Here is a 14718-nt window from a genome sequence, read left to right as displayed (position 1 = left end):
ACAACAGGAGTGGAATCAGCCCCATTTCGTCGGCGTTCCGTCCCCTGAGCGCCTTGCAACACGGCTTCTCCTGCTCTCAAACCGTCGGTGATATTTATTGAGTGCTCTCTATGTGCGGAGCACTGTACTGAGCGCTTCGGAGAGTACTATGCCACAGAAATAGCACCCAGGTTCCCCGTCCAGAACGAGCTGAAAGTCCAGAGTACAGTCCTCCTCAACTTTCCTTTTGTCCCCTTTAAAATCCAGCTCCTGGAAGAAGTGTCCTCTCTAGGATTCCCTTAAATCCTGCAAGTCCTGGAAGAAGAAGTGTCCTTCTCTAGGATTCCCTTAAATCCTGTCCGGGAAGCGATGGGGATGCTGTTGGGAGCGTTTTGTCTTTTCCCATCGCGGCTAGATTTCCCCATCCCTCATCCCAGCCGCTGTCTCAGGAGACAGGTGTGGGAAGCTCTTTTAACTCACTCTTATCTTTCCGCCTTTCTGCATCTCTTAATCGGTTTTCTCTCCTCCCCCTTCTCCTCATCTGGTTTTATCCTTCGGGGTTTTGTTTGTTTGTTTGTTTTTTACAACAGGATTCGAGGAAAACATCCTCATCGTTTCGGAGGGGAAAATGGCCCCGTTCACTCATGATTTCAGAAAAGCCCAGCAGAGGATGCCCGCTATTCCTGTTAATATCCAGTCCATGAATTTTACCTGGCAAGCCACGGGACAGGTAGGTACCGGGACCCTGAGAAGGAATAGAAAATGACTTTTTATAAGCCTTATAAGGCTAAAGGCTTTGCTCGACATGGAGCACGTATTAAAAAAAAAAAAATCCATCAAGGGAGAACTTATCTGAATCGTTGAGCAAATAAAGAACGGGGCCTCCTTGATTTTTGGTTGGCTGCCAGGATAATCATGACTTTTCCAACAATGCTGAAAGGCCTAAGGCAGTCAGGCTGTTCCCTAAGGTGAACCCCTAAATGAACAACCTTGTTTTCTGGGGGACCACCAGGAGTCACATTAAAAAAAAAAAAAAACTTTGGTAAGGTGGACCTGCCAATCCTATTGATTAAACTTTGGGGGTTCAGGATTTTAAGCATAACATTTAAATTAATGCCAAACTGAATAATCTTAACAATAGGCATCTCGTTATGCATCTTGTAATGTGTTGCACCTTTGACCTGTAAGTAAATAGCTGGAATGGACCCAAATTTCAGATCAAAAAGGTTGCATACTATTGCATACTGGTTTTATAATATTGGTCCCAAAGTGATTATTCTGGATTTTTTAAAAGGTAATTAAAATGTAGGCCTTATTTTTCAGAACGCGCATTAGTTAAATTCTCACTTTAGCATATATTAACCCCTAGATATTAACTGTCCAAAGATACATGCATAAAGTCAGTCTATAGAATAACTTGGCATTTTTTAAAAAAAGGAAAAGGGATAGTAAAACTCCTATAACTTGGTATAACAGAGAACTTTTTATCGGTGGCAAACTGTGATAAATTACTAATTTGATTGAAAATTGTGGAATGATTCACATATAATGGCTAAGTGCCCTTATTCTCAGGTACATTTTATTTCCAGAAATAATTATGTGGATTTTTTTAAAGGATTGTGAAAATGTTGACTAGTAATTTTAGATCCAATTGTCATGAGCCCATTCTGTAAACTAACTAGTAAAACAAAAAATAAAAATACTCAAACCTGAGAAAGATGAAGGGTCAGACTGGCCTAATTTAGAAAATATCAGGTCATTTCACATCTGTCCTCTTTTTTCTCTCTTAGTTCTTACCTCTGCATCCACTCTTCTAAAATTCTCTCTTTCAGCTCTTGCTTTTCCTTCAAAGATTCAGGTGTCTGACACAGCTCTGTTCTGCATCAAGCCCTTTCCCTCCTTGATCATCTTCTCCTCTTCAAAGATATTCTATTAAAAAAGGGAATTATTGGTGAACAGTGCCAAAGGAACCCCAGCAATTCACCTCTTTCCCCTTTATTTCCTTTCCTTTTTATTGAAATCCACCTACCCACTGTTACATGCAAACAACTTGGAAAAATGTCCCTTGGATAGTACGAGGAAGAAGTGGAAAGGAAGCTCTCGTTCAGTACCCTCCCGCCCAACCCTACAGACCAATCAATAAATGGTATTTCTTGAGGACTTACTTTGTGCAGAGCACTCTACCATCAAAACAATATCTGTTCTGAGATACCTAGATATGTACGGTTTTGATCTGGATGGGAGTTCAGCCCAGATTCGAAATTACCTTGCTCTCCTACTGAAAGGCAGGTTCTCATAATTTGCTGTAATGCAGACGTAGGAGACTTTTAAATAGAAAACGATCAGATTTTAATGAATCTTCTTGTGATGTGGTCTTGCAGATGTCTGCCGAATTCCTACATACATCCAAATGACCATTTGTCCTAGAAAACTGTACCTTTTTTCCTTTTTAGTTTACTACATATTCAAGTACATATTATACATATTCATGGACACTTGGTCCAAACTTGGAAAGTTGTTAATTTTTTTTTTGAAAGAGTCTTTTTCTTCAATTGGAACAAACTCTGCTTGACTAGAAGGTAGGAAAAATGACTGGAAATGATCTGTGGAAAAAGACCTTCTTTATTAGAATGCTTCCTAATATTGCTTTTGCCTCTGTCATGTCCAAAGTACCTTTTGGAAAAATGTCATTTGGAGCCAAAAGTTGGGTCCTTAGGCAGTTTAAGAAGCTGTAAGTTCTCAAGAGAATGGTCTCATTCTACCTAAAATACGTCTTTCATATCACACACGCTTGTTCACGTGGCAACCTCTAGAGTGGACTTCCCCTGGAAGCAATCGCCTTGCATGGTGGGACTGTATTTTCCGCATTCCCATCATGTACAAGCCAACCTTGCCTCAACCTGGCCACCCCAAAAGCTCTAATCCATCCTCTTCTCCCCCAAAGTCATCCACTCCTGCCTCCCAAATCCTTCCCTACCCTCAAGATCTTTGCTCTGCCCCAAATGCCAATGAGTGACTTCCTTGCCCAGAGGACTTTTATAGTTGAGTGAGGCAGGGGAGAAGCAGTGGAGGATTCAAACTTCAGGTCATAATCTGAGCGGGATATTCCTGGAAAGGGCATGGTTTACTAATGCCATCTCCAGATGCTGGCATGGCTTGGGGAGACTTCATTTGCCAACCCTCTCCCTCTTCCCCCTCTCATGGACATAATAATAATAATAGTAATGTTGGTATTTGTTAAGCACTTACTATGTGCAGAGCACTGTTCTACGCGCTGGGGTAGATGCAGGGTAATCAGGTTGTCCCACATGAGGCTCACAGTCTTAATCCCCATTTTACAGAGGAGGGAACTGAGGCCCAGAGAAGTGAAGTGACTTGCCCACAGTCACACAGCTGACAAGTGGCGGAGCCTGGATTCAAACTCATGACCTCTACTTCCAAGCCCGGGCTCTTTCCACTGAGCCACGCTGCTTCTCTGGCCCATCCAAACTCCTAAACTCCTTTTCCTCAACTTCCCCTGTCCTCTCCTCGCTTCCCCAGTGCTCTCACCCAACATCCTGGGAAATTAATCACTCAATCAGTCAAATGAAGCAGGGCGCTTACTGTGTGCAGAACACCGTACCAAGCCCTTGGGAGAGCACAAGACAACAGGGTTGGTAGACACGTTCCCTGCCTACAGTAAACAGAAGACCACCTGTAAGGGCTCCTGGGGAATTCCACCCCCAGTCAGTGCCCAAAGGCTAAATTTGTAGATATGTCCTGGTAGAGAAGGGTTCTTTTTCCTGTTGGCAACCCTTTAATGGCTGTTAGGTGGCCATTTGGAAAGCCCTGCTTACCGTTCCCCAGACCCGCTCGAAGGTGGGAATAATAATGATGGTATTTGTTAAGCGCTTACTATGTGCAGAGCACTGTTCTAAGCGCTGGGGGAGATACAAGGTAATCAGGTTGTCCCACGTGGGGCTCACAGTCTTAATCCCCATTTTACAGATGAGGTAACTGAGGCACAGAGAAGTTAAATGACTTGCCCTCAGTCACACAGCTGCCAAGTGGCAGAGCCGGGATTCGAATCCTTGCCCTCTGACTCCAAAGCCCGTGCTCTTTCCGCTGCGCCACGCTGAATAAGAGCCCAGGTTGGTGGCCCATTTCTGTGGTTCGCTAATTAGCCATTTTGGAGGTAAATTTCCTTTGCCGCCTCAGATGCAGAGGGCAGAAATCCTGGAGCCGGGTGTTTTTTTTTGATGCGGCAGATATTTTCTGCTCCCTTTTCACTTCGGCCACAAGGAAACTGGGAAGGCTTGAAACCTGTAACGTTTAAGGGTTGGCTTGAGCTAGATACCAGAGCTTGAGGAAGCAGAAGCAGCGTGGCCTAGTGACTAGAGCCCGGGCCTGGGAGTCAGAAGGACCTGGGTTCTAATCCTGGCTCTGCCACTTGTCTGCTGTGTGACCTTGGGCAAGTCACTTCACTTCCCTGGGCCTCAGTTACCTCCTCTGTCAAATGGGGATTAAAAACTGTGAGCCCCATGGGGGACAGGGTCTGTGTCCAACCTGATCAGCTTGTACCTACCCCAGTGCTCAGAACAGAGCGGGATCCATAGTAAGCGCTTAACGAATACCATCACTATTATTAGAACTTTTGGCCCTGAGAGTGGGTCCTCCGCCTTGCCTCCTTATTGGTCCAGAGGCCACTTGACTGACAGCTGTTATCCAGGTTTGCCAGGATGCTGGAATCTCCTCTCTTCCCACTGCAAAATTTCTTGGCCTATGAAAGCTCTGTAGTCGCTCTCTAGGGTGGGTGAGGATCACGACTCAGGTGGTGTTCTTCTAGTTTTGTGAGGCGGCATTAATAGTTTGGTGCCCGGCTCCACCCCCTTCAACCAAACATTTCAGCACTGTGGTCTTGAGCTGAGTCCTATCCTAGTTCGGGCAGCAAGAAGCATTTTACACTAGGAAAACCTTCACCGAAACAAGTCTCAAGCCTCTGGGCAGACAGAGGAGGTGATGTAGCCACATGGCGTAGCAGATAGAGCACGGGTCTGGGAGCCAGCAGGTCATGAGTTCTAATCCCAGGTCCACTACTTGTCTGCTGTGTGCTGTGTGAATCTGCCGTTTACCTGGACAAACGACTTAACTTTTCTGTGCCACAGTTTCCTCATCTGTAGAATGGGGATTCAATACTTATTCTCCCTTCTCCTTAGATGTGGAACAAGGATCATTTCCGATCTGCTTTCACATCATTGATCCCAGCGTTTAGTATAGTGATTGGCACGGGGTAAGCACTTAAACACCACGGTACTTTGCAATTAAGGAGCCTGAAGTATCAGATCGAGCCTCCTCCCAGACAGTTAGTTGATCATTTCATCATATTTATTGAGCGCTTAGTTTGAACAGAGCACTGTACTAAGCACTTGGGTGAGTACAACACGGCAGAGTTGGTAGACACACTTCTACCGTAAATGCCACTGATTGCTTTCAAGTCAGTGGAGCTGAGGCAGTTTTATTTCCTCAATTTTGTGATATTAGAAAAAGGAAATGAATGAATTTTGAAGGGTGAGGAAAGAAGGTCAGAAGGGTGGAATTCTCTGTTGATGCCCAAGAGGATGGATGGATGGATGGATGGATGTAGAACTCTGTTTCCTGGCCCAATAATTTTTTTTTTGTTAAATAGTATTCATTAGGCGCTATATGCCAGGCACTGTACTAAGCACTGGGGTAGATACCAGCTAATCAGGTTGCTCACAGTCCCTGTCCCACATAGGCCGCACAGTCTTAATCCCCATTTAACATATGAAGTAAATGAAGCCCAGAGAAGTGAAGTGACTTGACCAAGGTCACACAGCAGACAAGAGGTGGTGCCGGAACTACAACACAGGTCCTCCCAGGCCCTTGCTGTATCCGCTAAGCCACGCTGCTTCTGAATTAGCCCTCTGCTGTTGTTCTGAGTTGAATCCTGCCTTTCCTTGCCAGGGGCAGCAGCCGTAATATAGCGACCCACGTGTCTACATGAAGAAAATCTATTCCAGGAGGTGGGAGGCACACGCTGAGAAATAAAGCAGCTGCAACACCCTTGGGCAATAGGAGAGCTAACTGTAGAAGTAATGTTGGAATCTCGCTTCAGTCCTTATAAATGATGAGCAATACAGGAACAATATCCAGTCCGAGGAAAATCAATCGATCGATCGCACCTACTGAGTGCTTACTATGTGCAGAGCACTGAACTAAGCTCTTGGGAGAGTACAATAAAATGGAATTAGCAGACACGTTCCTTGCCCGTAACGAGATTACAGTCTAGAGGGAAAACTGGATAATCTTAGGAAGCTCCTTCTAGACTCCGTTAACTCCATAGCAGCTTGGCAAGTGGAAAGAGCACAGGACCAGGAATCAGAGGATCTGGGTTCGAATTCCAGCTCTGCCGCTTGTCTGCTGTTTGACCTTGGGCAAGTCACTTCCCTTCTCTCTGCCTCAGTTCTGTAAAATGGGGATCAAATCCTACTCCCTCCCACTTAGACTGTGAGCCCCATGTGGGACTGTTCCCGACCTGGTGAACTTATATCTACCCCAACGCTTCGAACAGTGTTCGACACCAAGTATGCACTTGACAGATACCATAATTATCATTATTATTACAGCATCGATGATCCTGCGAAAGAGAAAGTTTTCAATGGTTAGAGATGAGCTACAAAGGGGTCTTGCCACATCTGGTTCCACAGTAATTTATGCGGTATATCTGAGTGTAGGGCACATTCATAAAGTGACGAGAGGAAATTACATGGAGAACAAGAAAATCTGTCTCAGAAAGATCAAATTTACAGCTTCGCCTCTTGACGAGTGGTCCAGTGGCCCTCTCGCGTGCTCTAGTTGAGGTGAAGAGAACTGTTTTGAAAGATCTCCCCCTTTTTTCCCCTCCTTTGACAAAATCAAAGCAAAACAACCGAGGGTGAATTTTAATTCAAATACCTCCCCTTAATCTTCAAAGGAACTGCCAAACACCGTTAAACACCTCATTCCAACCTTGAAGTTATGGCAACACTTATTATTTTTTAAATTGCTTAATGCGTACTGTGCATGGTTTTTTTTTTCCCCCCGCCAATGGAATTACGGACGTTTTAGAAGTTTCGGCCTCGGCAGTTGCTTAACTTGGCACTCCTGGGGTTTATATTAGTACCTTCGCTGCGGTTATATGTCACCAAACATAGGAAATGCCTCATTTTCTGACCTTTGTACCGCAATTTCAAAGTGGGAATGCGATTATGTTTACATACTGCAGACAGGACATTTTAAAAGGCGGCTCTCCTATCAAAAGCGCGGCTAAAAAAAAACCTTTGACTATTGAGATTCTGTTCTGCTGTGGTATTTTGCATCACGGTGTCGTAGACGTGCCACTGGGAATCAATGCCGGGGAGAGCCCGGAGTCCCACTTCATTTTGCTAAAACGGCATGTGCCAGACATCTGTCGTATCTGCTGATAGAAAACAGGAGTAGTTCTCAAGCGTCTGCCAGAAAGAAAGGTTTTATTGGTTAACCGCGATGAGTTACAAGGCACCTTGTAAGCTACATCTGGTTCCCTAGTAATTTACATGGCCTATGATGCAAACTACACAATTACTCTTTTACGCAGAGTTGGAGAATTACGGAAAAAGAGCCCTGCTTGGCATTTTGGGGGTCTGCCCTTTCATTTTAGCCGAGTTGCTTCAGTGGATGAAATAGAAAATGGGAAGGTGACTTGCAGGATTATTAATAATAATAATAATAATAATAATAATAATAATGGTACTTGTTAAACACTTGTTAAATGGTACTATGTGCCAAGCACTGTCGTAAGTACTGGGGTAGATATAAATTAATCAGATTGGACACAGTTCCTGTCCTACACGGGGCTCACACTCTCAATCCCCTTTGGACAGATGAGGGGATTAAGGCACAGAAAAGTGGATTGATTTGCCCAATGTCTCACAGCAGACACGTGGCGGAGCCGGGATTAGAACCCAGGTTCTTCTGACTCCCAGGCCTGTGCTCTATCCTCTAAGCCATGCTGCTTCTAGGAAAAGGGAAGACTAGTGAATAGCTGCGGGAATTATTGGTTGGGGCTGTTCCTCATTTTCTATGTTTGGGAAATGTTGCATATTATACTCAATTGTATTGCACTCTCCCAAGTGTTTAGTATAGTGTTCTGCACCCAGTAAGCACACAATAAGTATCATTGATTGATTGACAGGGTGATTGGGAACTGAGCATTTCCCTAAGGAATAGGCTGGGCTTGGGAAACGTTGTGATCAAGGCTACCTGATGAAGTTGGGGCTTCGTGCTTGTTTTCCCCCCACTTAGACTGTGAGTCCCACGAAGGACAACCTGATAATCTTGTACCTACCTCAGTGCTTAGTACAGTGCTTGGCGCATAGTAACCCCTTAAATACTGTTATTGTTATTATTGTTGTGAAGTAAATATCCCCTAGGCCTGGATTTTAGAGGGCAGCTTGTTTGGAAAGTAGTACGTTGGTCTTGTCTGCTCTCTCCTCTCCTCCTTTCCCAACCGCTATTTCTGGGGAGGTATCAGTTCATCAGAGCTGCAACCTTTGGCGATTGACTGGGGGTAGGGGGGGGTTGGTCAGTCAGTCAGTCGTATTTATTGAGCACTGTGTGCAGAGCACTGTACTAAGCGCTTGGGATAGTACGGCATAACAATATAACAGACACATTCCCTGCCCACTACAAGTTTACAATCTAGAGGGGGAGATAGGCACCAATAGAAAGAAATAACAGATATGTACTTAAATGCTGTGGGGCTGGGAAGGGGGATGAATAAAGGGAGCAAGTCAGGGTGATGCAGAAAGGACTGGGAGAAGAGGAAAGGAGGGCTTAGTTAGGGAAGGCCTCTTGGAGGAGAAGCGCTTTCAATAAGGCTTTAAATGGGGGGAGAGGAATTGTCTGTCAGATTTGTGGAGGGAGGGAGTTCCAAGCCAGAGGCAAGACGTGGGCGAGGGGTCGGCAAGATAGACGAGATCGAGGTAAAGTGAGAAGGTTGGCATTAGAGGAGAGAAGTGCGCGGGCTGGGCTGTAGCAGGAGAGTAACGAGGCGATTTAGGAGTGGACAAGGTGATTGAGTGCCTTAAAGCCAACAGTGAGGAGTTTCTGTTTGATGGGGAGGTGGATGGGCAACTACTGAAGGTTTTTGAGGAGTCAGGGGGTCAGGGGCAGCTATGGTGCCACTCCCTGGACCACTGCCCGGCCTCAAACTGAGCCAGCCTGTGGCCAACGGCAGCAAAGCACACAGCTGGCAGGACATGGCAAAGGTGGAAGACGACTTCTACAAGGATCTTGTGCTTCACTGACATTGGTTTGGAATTCAAAGCCTTGAATATACTGCCTTGTATTTAGGGAGGAACAAAGCAGCATGGCCTAGCGGGTAGAGCTCGGGCCGGGAGTCGGACGGACTTGGATTCTAATTCCGACTCTGTCATTCGTCAACTGTGTGACTGGGGCAAAGTCACTTAATTTCTCTGTGCCTCAGTTACCTCAGCTGCAAAATGGGGATTAAGACCGGGAGCCCATGTGGGGATAGGGACTGTGTCCAACCTGATTTACTTGTATCCACCCCAGGGCTTAGTACAGTGCCTTTCATTCATTCATTCATTCAATTGAATTTCTGTATACAGAGCACTGCACTAAGCGCTTGGGAGAGTAAACTATAACAATATGCATGCAATAAGCGCTTAACAAATGCCACAGTTATTTAACGTCCAATCATGTGCCTTCCCCCTCACACCCAGGGATGAAAATGTGTGAAATTTCTTGACGGTTCAGTTCTATCGCCACTTTCCCCTCTCCTCCCCTCCTCCCACCATTCCCGCATTGACATTTAACCTGACAGATCCCCAGGAAGGAATTAAGTTCCACTAGCTACTGGGAGGGTCTGTTGAGTGCATTTCTTCTTAAGCTTCATTTTTTTTTTCAAAGCCTTTTGAAGTTGTTCGTCAGACTCAACAGATTGGACGGGAGGCGTGTGGTTGCTGTGGCAATCGCCAACAGCTTCCTCAAAAGATTCCTTCAGCAGCTGCTGAAATCGGATTGGGTGGGACCACGAGCGGCATGGCCTAACGGAAAAAGCACGGGCCTGGAAGTCAGAGGATGTGGGTTCTAATCCAGGCTCTGCCACGTGTCTGCTGCGTGACCCTGGGCAAGTCGCTTTGCTTCTCTGTGGCTCAGTTACCTCATCTGTCAAAGGGGGATTAATACTGTGAGCCCCATGTGGGAAAAGGACTGTGCCTGACCTGATTACCTTGTATCTAACCCAGCGCTTAAGAGCAGTGCTTGGCACATGGTAAGCAGCGTGGCTCAGTGGAAAGAGCACGGGCTTTGGAGTCAGAGGTCATGGGTTCGAATCCCGGCTCCGCCACCTGTCAGCTGTGTGACTGTGGGCAAGTAACTTAACTTCTCTGTGCCTCAGTTAACTCATCTGTAAAATGGGGATTAAAACTGAGCCCCATGTGGGACAACCTGATCACCTTGTATCTACCCCAGCGCTTAGAACAGTGCTCTGCACATAGTAAGTGCTTAACAAATACTAACATTATTATTATTATTATTATTAACAAATACCGTAATTATTATTATTGTTCTAGAGATGGAGAATGGACAGTTCGTTTGTCTCTGAATCATTTCTGTCCAACAAGCCTGGTTGGGGTCTCTCTGCCATTCTCACGGTCTTGCTGGATGCCCGGTGGACAGTGTCTCTGACAAGTGTCGAGCAGTCAAACAGTGCTGTGTGGAGAATGCTGTGCTAAACTCTTGGCAGAATACATGTGTCCATTCGTTGTTCACGACCTTACTCAGAGCTGACATTCCTTGGTCAGGTGGTGATGCTATGATATTATTAATAATAGTAATAACTGTGTTATTTGTTAAGCACTTACTATGTTCCAGGCACTGTACTAAGTGCTGGGGGGAATACAAGCAAATCGAATTGGACACAGTCCCTGTCCTATATCGGGCTCATACAGTTTTAATCACCACTTTACAGATGAGGGAAGTGAGGCACAGAGGAATTAAGTGACTTGTCTAAAGAGAGCAGACAAGCGGCAGAGCCGGAATTAGAACCCAGGACCTTCTGACTCCCAGACCCGTGCTCTGTCCACTAAACCATGGAGCTTCTCTTGAGGGGCCGGTAGCTCTCTATTTCAATCAATCAAGGGCATTTATCGAGCACTTAAGTACAGAGTACTTTACTAAGCTCTTCGAGAATACGTGTGTCCATTCGTTGTTCACATTCTCAGAGCTGACGTTCCTTGATCCAGCGGGATGCTATGATGTTGTTACTGAGTGACCTGGGAGTCAGAAGGACTTGGGTTCTAATCCCAGCTCTGCCACTTGGGTACTGTGGAACAGTCACTCAAGTTCTCTGTGCCTCAGTTACCTCATCTGTAAAATGGGAATTAAGACTGCGAGCTCCGTGTGGGACAGGGGCTGTGTCTAACCTGATCAGCTTGTATCGACCCCAGCGCTTAGTACGTGGCACATAGTAAGCATTTCAAAAATGCCACCATTAGTAAGCACTTTGGTACCCTAGTCCCACAGCGCTGATGTCCATTTCCTTATACTCTACTCTTCCCCTATCTGTAATTTATTTTAATGTCTGTCTCCCATCCTAAACTGTTAGCTCCTTGCGAGCAGGGATCTACCAATTCTATTACATTGCATTTTCCAAAGCGCTTGGTTCAGTGCTCTGCACACATTAAGTGTTCAGTTAATACCACTGATTAATTGATTGATTGACATCGAGGAAATCCTCCTACTGTTAGCTGAGCTAGTCAGACATTGAGACCACTGATTTGACATTGGGCCAAATAATAATAATGACGGTATTTATTAAGCACTTATTATGTGCCAGGCACTGTACCAAAGCGCTGGTGTGGATACAAACAAATCAAGTTGGACACAGTCTCCTCTTAGGTTAGGTAGGTTCTGTTGGAGAGATCCTTGGTTCAAATTCTTTTAACATCGAGCTTAGGAAAGTTGATGTGGTTACCTCTTTATTACAAGATAACAAAGGCTGGGCTGAGAAGTGGAAATTATAGGTTCCTCTAGGCTGAAAGTTGAGGTTAAAACTGGGTGGCTTAGCTTCGTTTGCCCTGGAAGAAAAGATGATGGTAAAATGAACATTGAGTAGATATGAGATTTAGAGTTGAGGTTTTTATGGTATTTGTTCTGTGCTATGTGTCCACATTATTCTAAGCACTGGGGCAGCTACAAGTTGATCAGGGTGGACACAGTCCCTGTCCCACATGGGGTTCAAAGTTTAGGAAAGAGGGAGTAGGATTCAACCCCCATTTTTCAGGGGAGGAAACTGAGGCACAGAGCAGCTAACTGACTTGCCCAAGCTCACCCAGAAAGCAACTGATTGGGATTAGAACCCAGGTCCTCCCAGCCTGTGCTCTTTCCACCAAGCCACGCTACTTAGGTCTGAATTCCAGCCCTGTTTACAAGAAACTTACATCCAGCATATAGGATGGCTCTTCAGATCAGAAATCTTTCAGTTCAGTCCATCATTACATCTCTCAGTGCATCCATCGATAGCCAGCAGCATGGCTCAGTGGAAAGACCACAGGCTTGGGAGTCAGAGGTCAGGGGTTCTTACCCCGGCTCTGCCACCTGTCAGCTGTGTGACTATGGGCAAGTCACTTAACTTCTCTGTGTGTCGGTTACCTCATCTGTAAAATGGGGATTAAGACTGTGAGTCTCATGTGGGACAACCTGATGACCTTGTATCTACCCCAGCGCTTAGAACAGTGCTCTGCACATAGTAAGCGCTTAACAAATACCAACATTATTATTATTTACTGAGTGAGATCCCACAAAGTGCAGAGCACTGTACTAAGCGCTTGGGAAAGGTAGCCACGTATTTGCCCAGCTGGGTTTCTAGAGACACCCTTGGGTGGATCAGTGAAGACCTTTCTTTCCTGACATTTGAAAATTCAGGGGATTTTCTCATCGGCAGCCGGGGTGGGTTTAGGATTTTCTGCAAGTGACTTGTAGAATGTAAAAATCATAGTGTTGTCATTTCCAGACGTGGTCAGCAGGTGGCAATGTTAAAGTTCAGAGTTGTCACCTCCCCATTTATATTCATTTTTTTTTTTAAAAGTGGCATTTGTTAAGTGCTCACTGAATGCCAAGCACTGTGCTAAACGCTCGGGTAGATGCAAGATCAGCAGCGTGGTCTAGTGGAAAGACCACGGGTTTGGAAGTCAGAGGTCCTGGGTTCTAACCCCTGCTCTGCCAATTGCATGCTGTGTCACTTTGGGCGACTCACCCAACATCTCTGGGCTTACAATTCCTCAAAAACTGTAAAATGGGGATTAAATCCTACTCCAGGCTTCTTAGGCTGCGATTCCTATGCGGAAGAGGGACTGTGTCCAACCTGATTGGGTTCTGGGTTCTATTGTGCCGCTTGTCTGCTGTGTGACCTTGGACAAGTCACTTTGCTTCTCCGGGCCCCAGCTCTCTCAGCTGTAAAATGGAGATTAAGACTGTGAGCCCCATGAGGGACGGGGACTGTGTCCAACCTGATTGTCTTGCATGTACCCCAGTACTTAGTATAGTGCCTGGCACATAGTAAGTGCTTAACAAATACCATTTTAAAAAAAGCACCAAATTGCCTCGCTATGAATAAAAACACCGGCCTGTGCTGTTAGCCTACAGTAATGATTGTTTATTGGCTTATAGACCATCTTGTATACTTACGCAAGTGTGGAAGCTGAAAGGGTCGACAGTAGCCGATGAGAAGTTTCATAGCCTTTAGAGGACGTTCCAACAACTAAGCCTGGGATGAGAGACACAGTATTTATTATGCAGGGGGCTCTGACTTAATGCAGAGATCGAACATGTGGAATCAATAAAGATCTGATTCCGGGACCGTCACCGTTTGCTGCAGTTTTAACTTATGTAAGTTATTGATTATACTTTCATGAGATCATAATCAAAAGGTTGTTTTTTGGGGGTAATGGTGTGTTAGAGAAGTTTTATCCTGAACTTCAAAGCTGTCCTCTGAGCCTTCAGAACAAAGACTTAGGGGTTTGAAGTGTAGCCAAAATCAGGCTGAATGAGTTAACCAGTTCCCCCTCAATTCAGGAACCGGATTAACCTATCTGTGTCCTGGAAACTTTCTCTCCCCACATCAGATCTGTGCTGTCCCTGAAAGATGACAGATGAGCGTATTTTAATCTGTCTGATTTTTTTCGGGGATGGGGAGGGGGAGCAGTGGGAACTAGCTAATTAACTGTGGAGTCATATCAGTTTCATAACTCTTATTTTAAGGCTATCTTACTGTAAAGTCTTTTAGCCTGAAGCTCATCTGTTGTAGGCAGGGAATCAATCGATTGTATTTACTGAGCGCTTACTGTGTGCAGAGCACTGTATTAAGCACTGGGGAGAGTACAATAGAACAGAGTTAGTAATGGTTCTACCAACGCTGTTGTATTGTCCTCTCCCAAGTGCTTAGTACAGTGCTCTGCCCAGGGCAAGTGCTCAATAAATACCACTGATTGATTGATTTCATCCTGTGGTCCATATGGTTCTTGATTCCAAGAACTCTGAAGCCACCATTCTTTCAGATCTTTTAGAGAGCCAGGGTAATTGATTCGATAAAATCCATAGGCTAAAATTTCAAATATGTTAAAGTGTATTTAAATGAGAAAGCGAAATGAGGAAAGTTAGCATCTTGCTTTAATACTAATAGTAATATTTAATATA

General features: G+C 45.1%; 1 protein-coding gene across 1 annotated transcript in view; it reads left to right on the top strand.

Annotated features, from left to right (window-relative positions):
- Positions 1-14718, top strand: part of WIF1 (WNT inhibitory factor 1) — a 35011-nt gene that overhangs the window by 2201 nt on the left and 18092 nt on the right. Inside the window, exon 2 of the mRNA XM_029079550.2 lies at positions 570-709. Within this exon, the coding sequence (XP_028935383.1) occupies positions 570-709 (140 nt within the window). The remainder of the gene's footprint in view (positions 1-569; positions 710-14718) is intronic.

This window comes from Ornithorhynchus anatinus, chromosome 14 (genome assembly GCF_004115215.2).
Source record: "Ornithorhynchus anatinus isolate Pmale09 chromosome 14, mOrnAna1.pri.v4, whole genome shotgun sequence".
In the NCBI taxonomy this organism is placed as follows: domain Eukaryota; kingdom Metazoa; phylum Chordata; class Mammalia; order Monotremata; family Ornithorhynchidae; genus Ornithorhynchus; species Ornithorhynchus anatinus.
The sequence above is the reverse complement of the archived record's forward strand: the minus strand, read 5'-3'. Positions and strand labels throughout refer to the sequence as shown.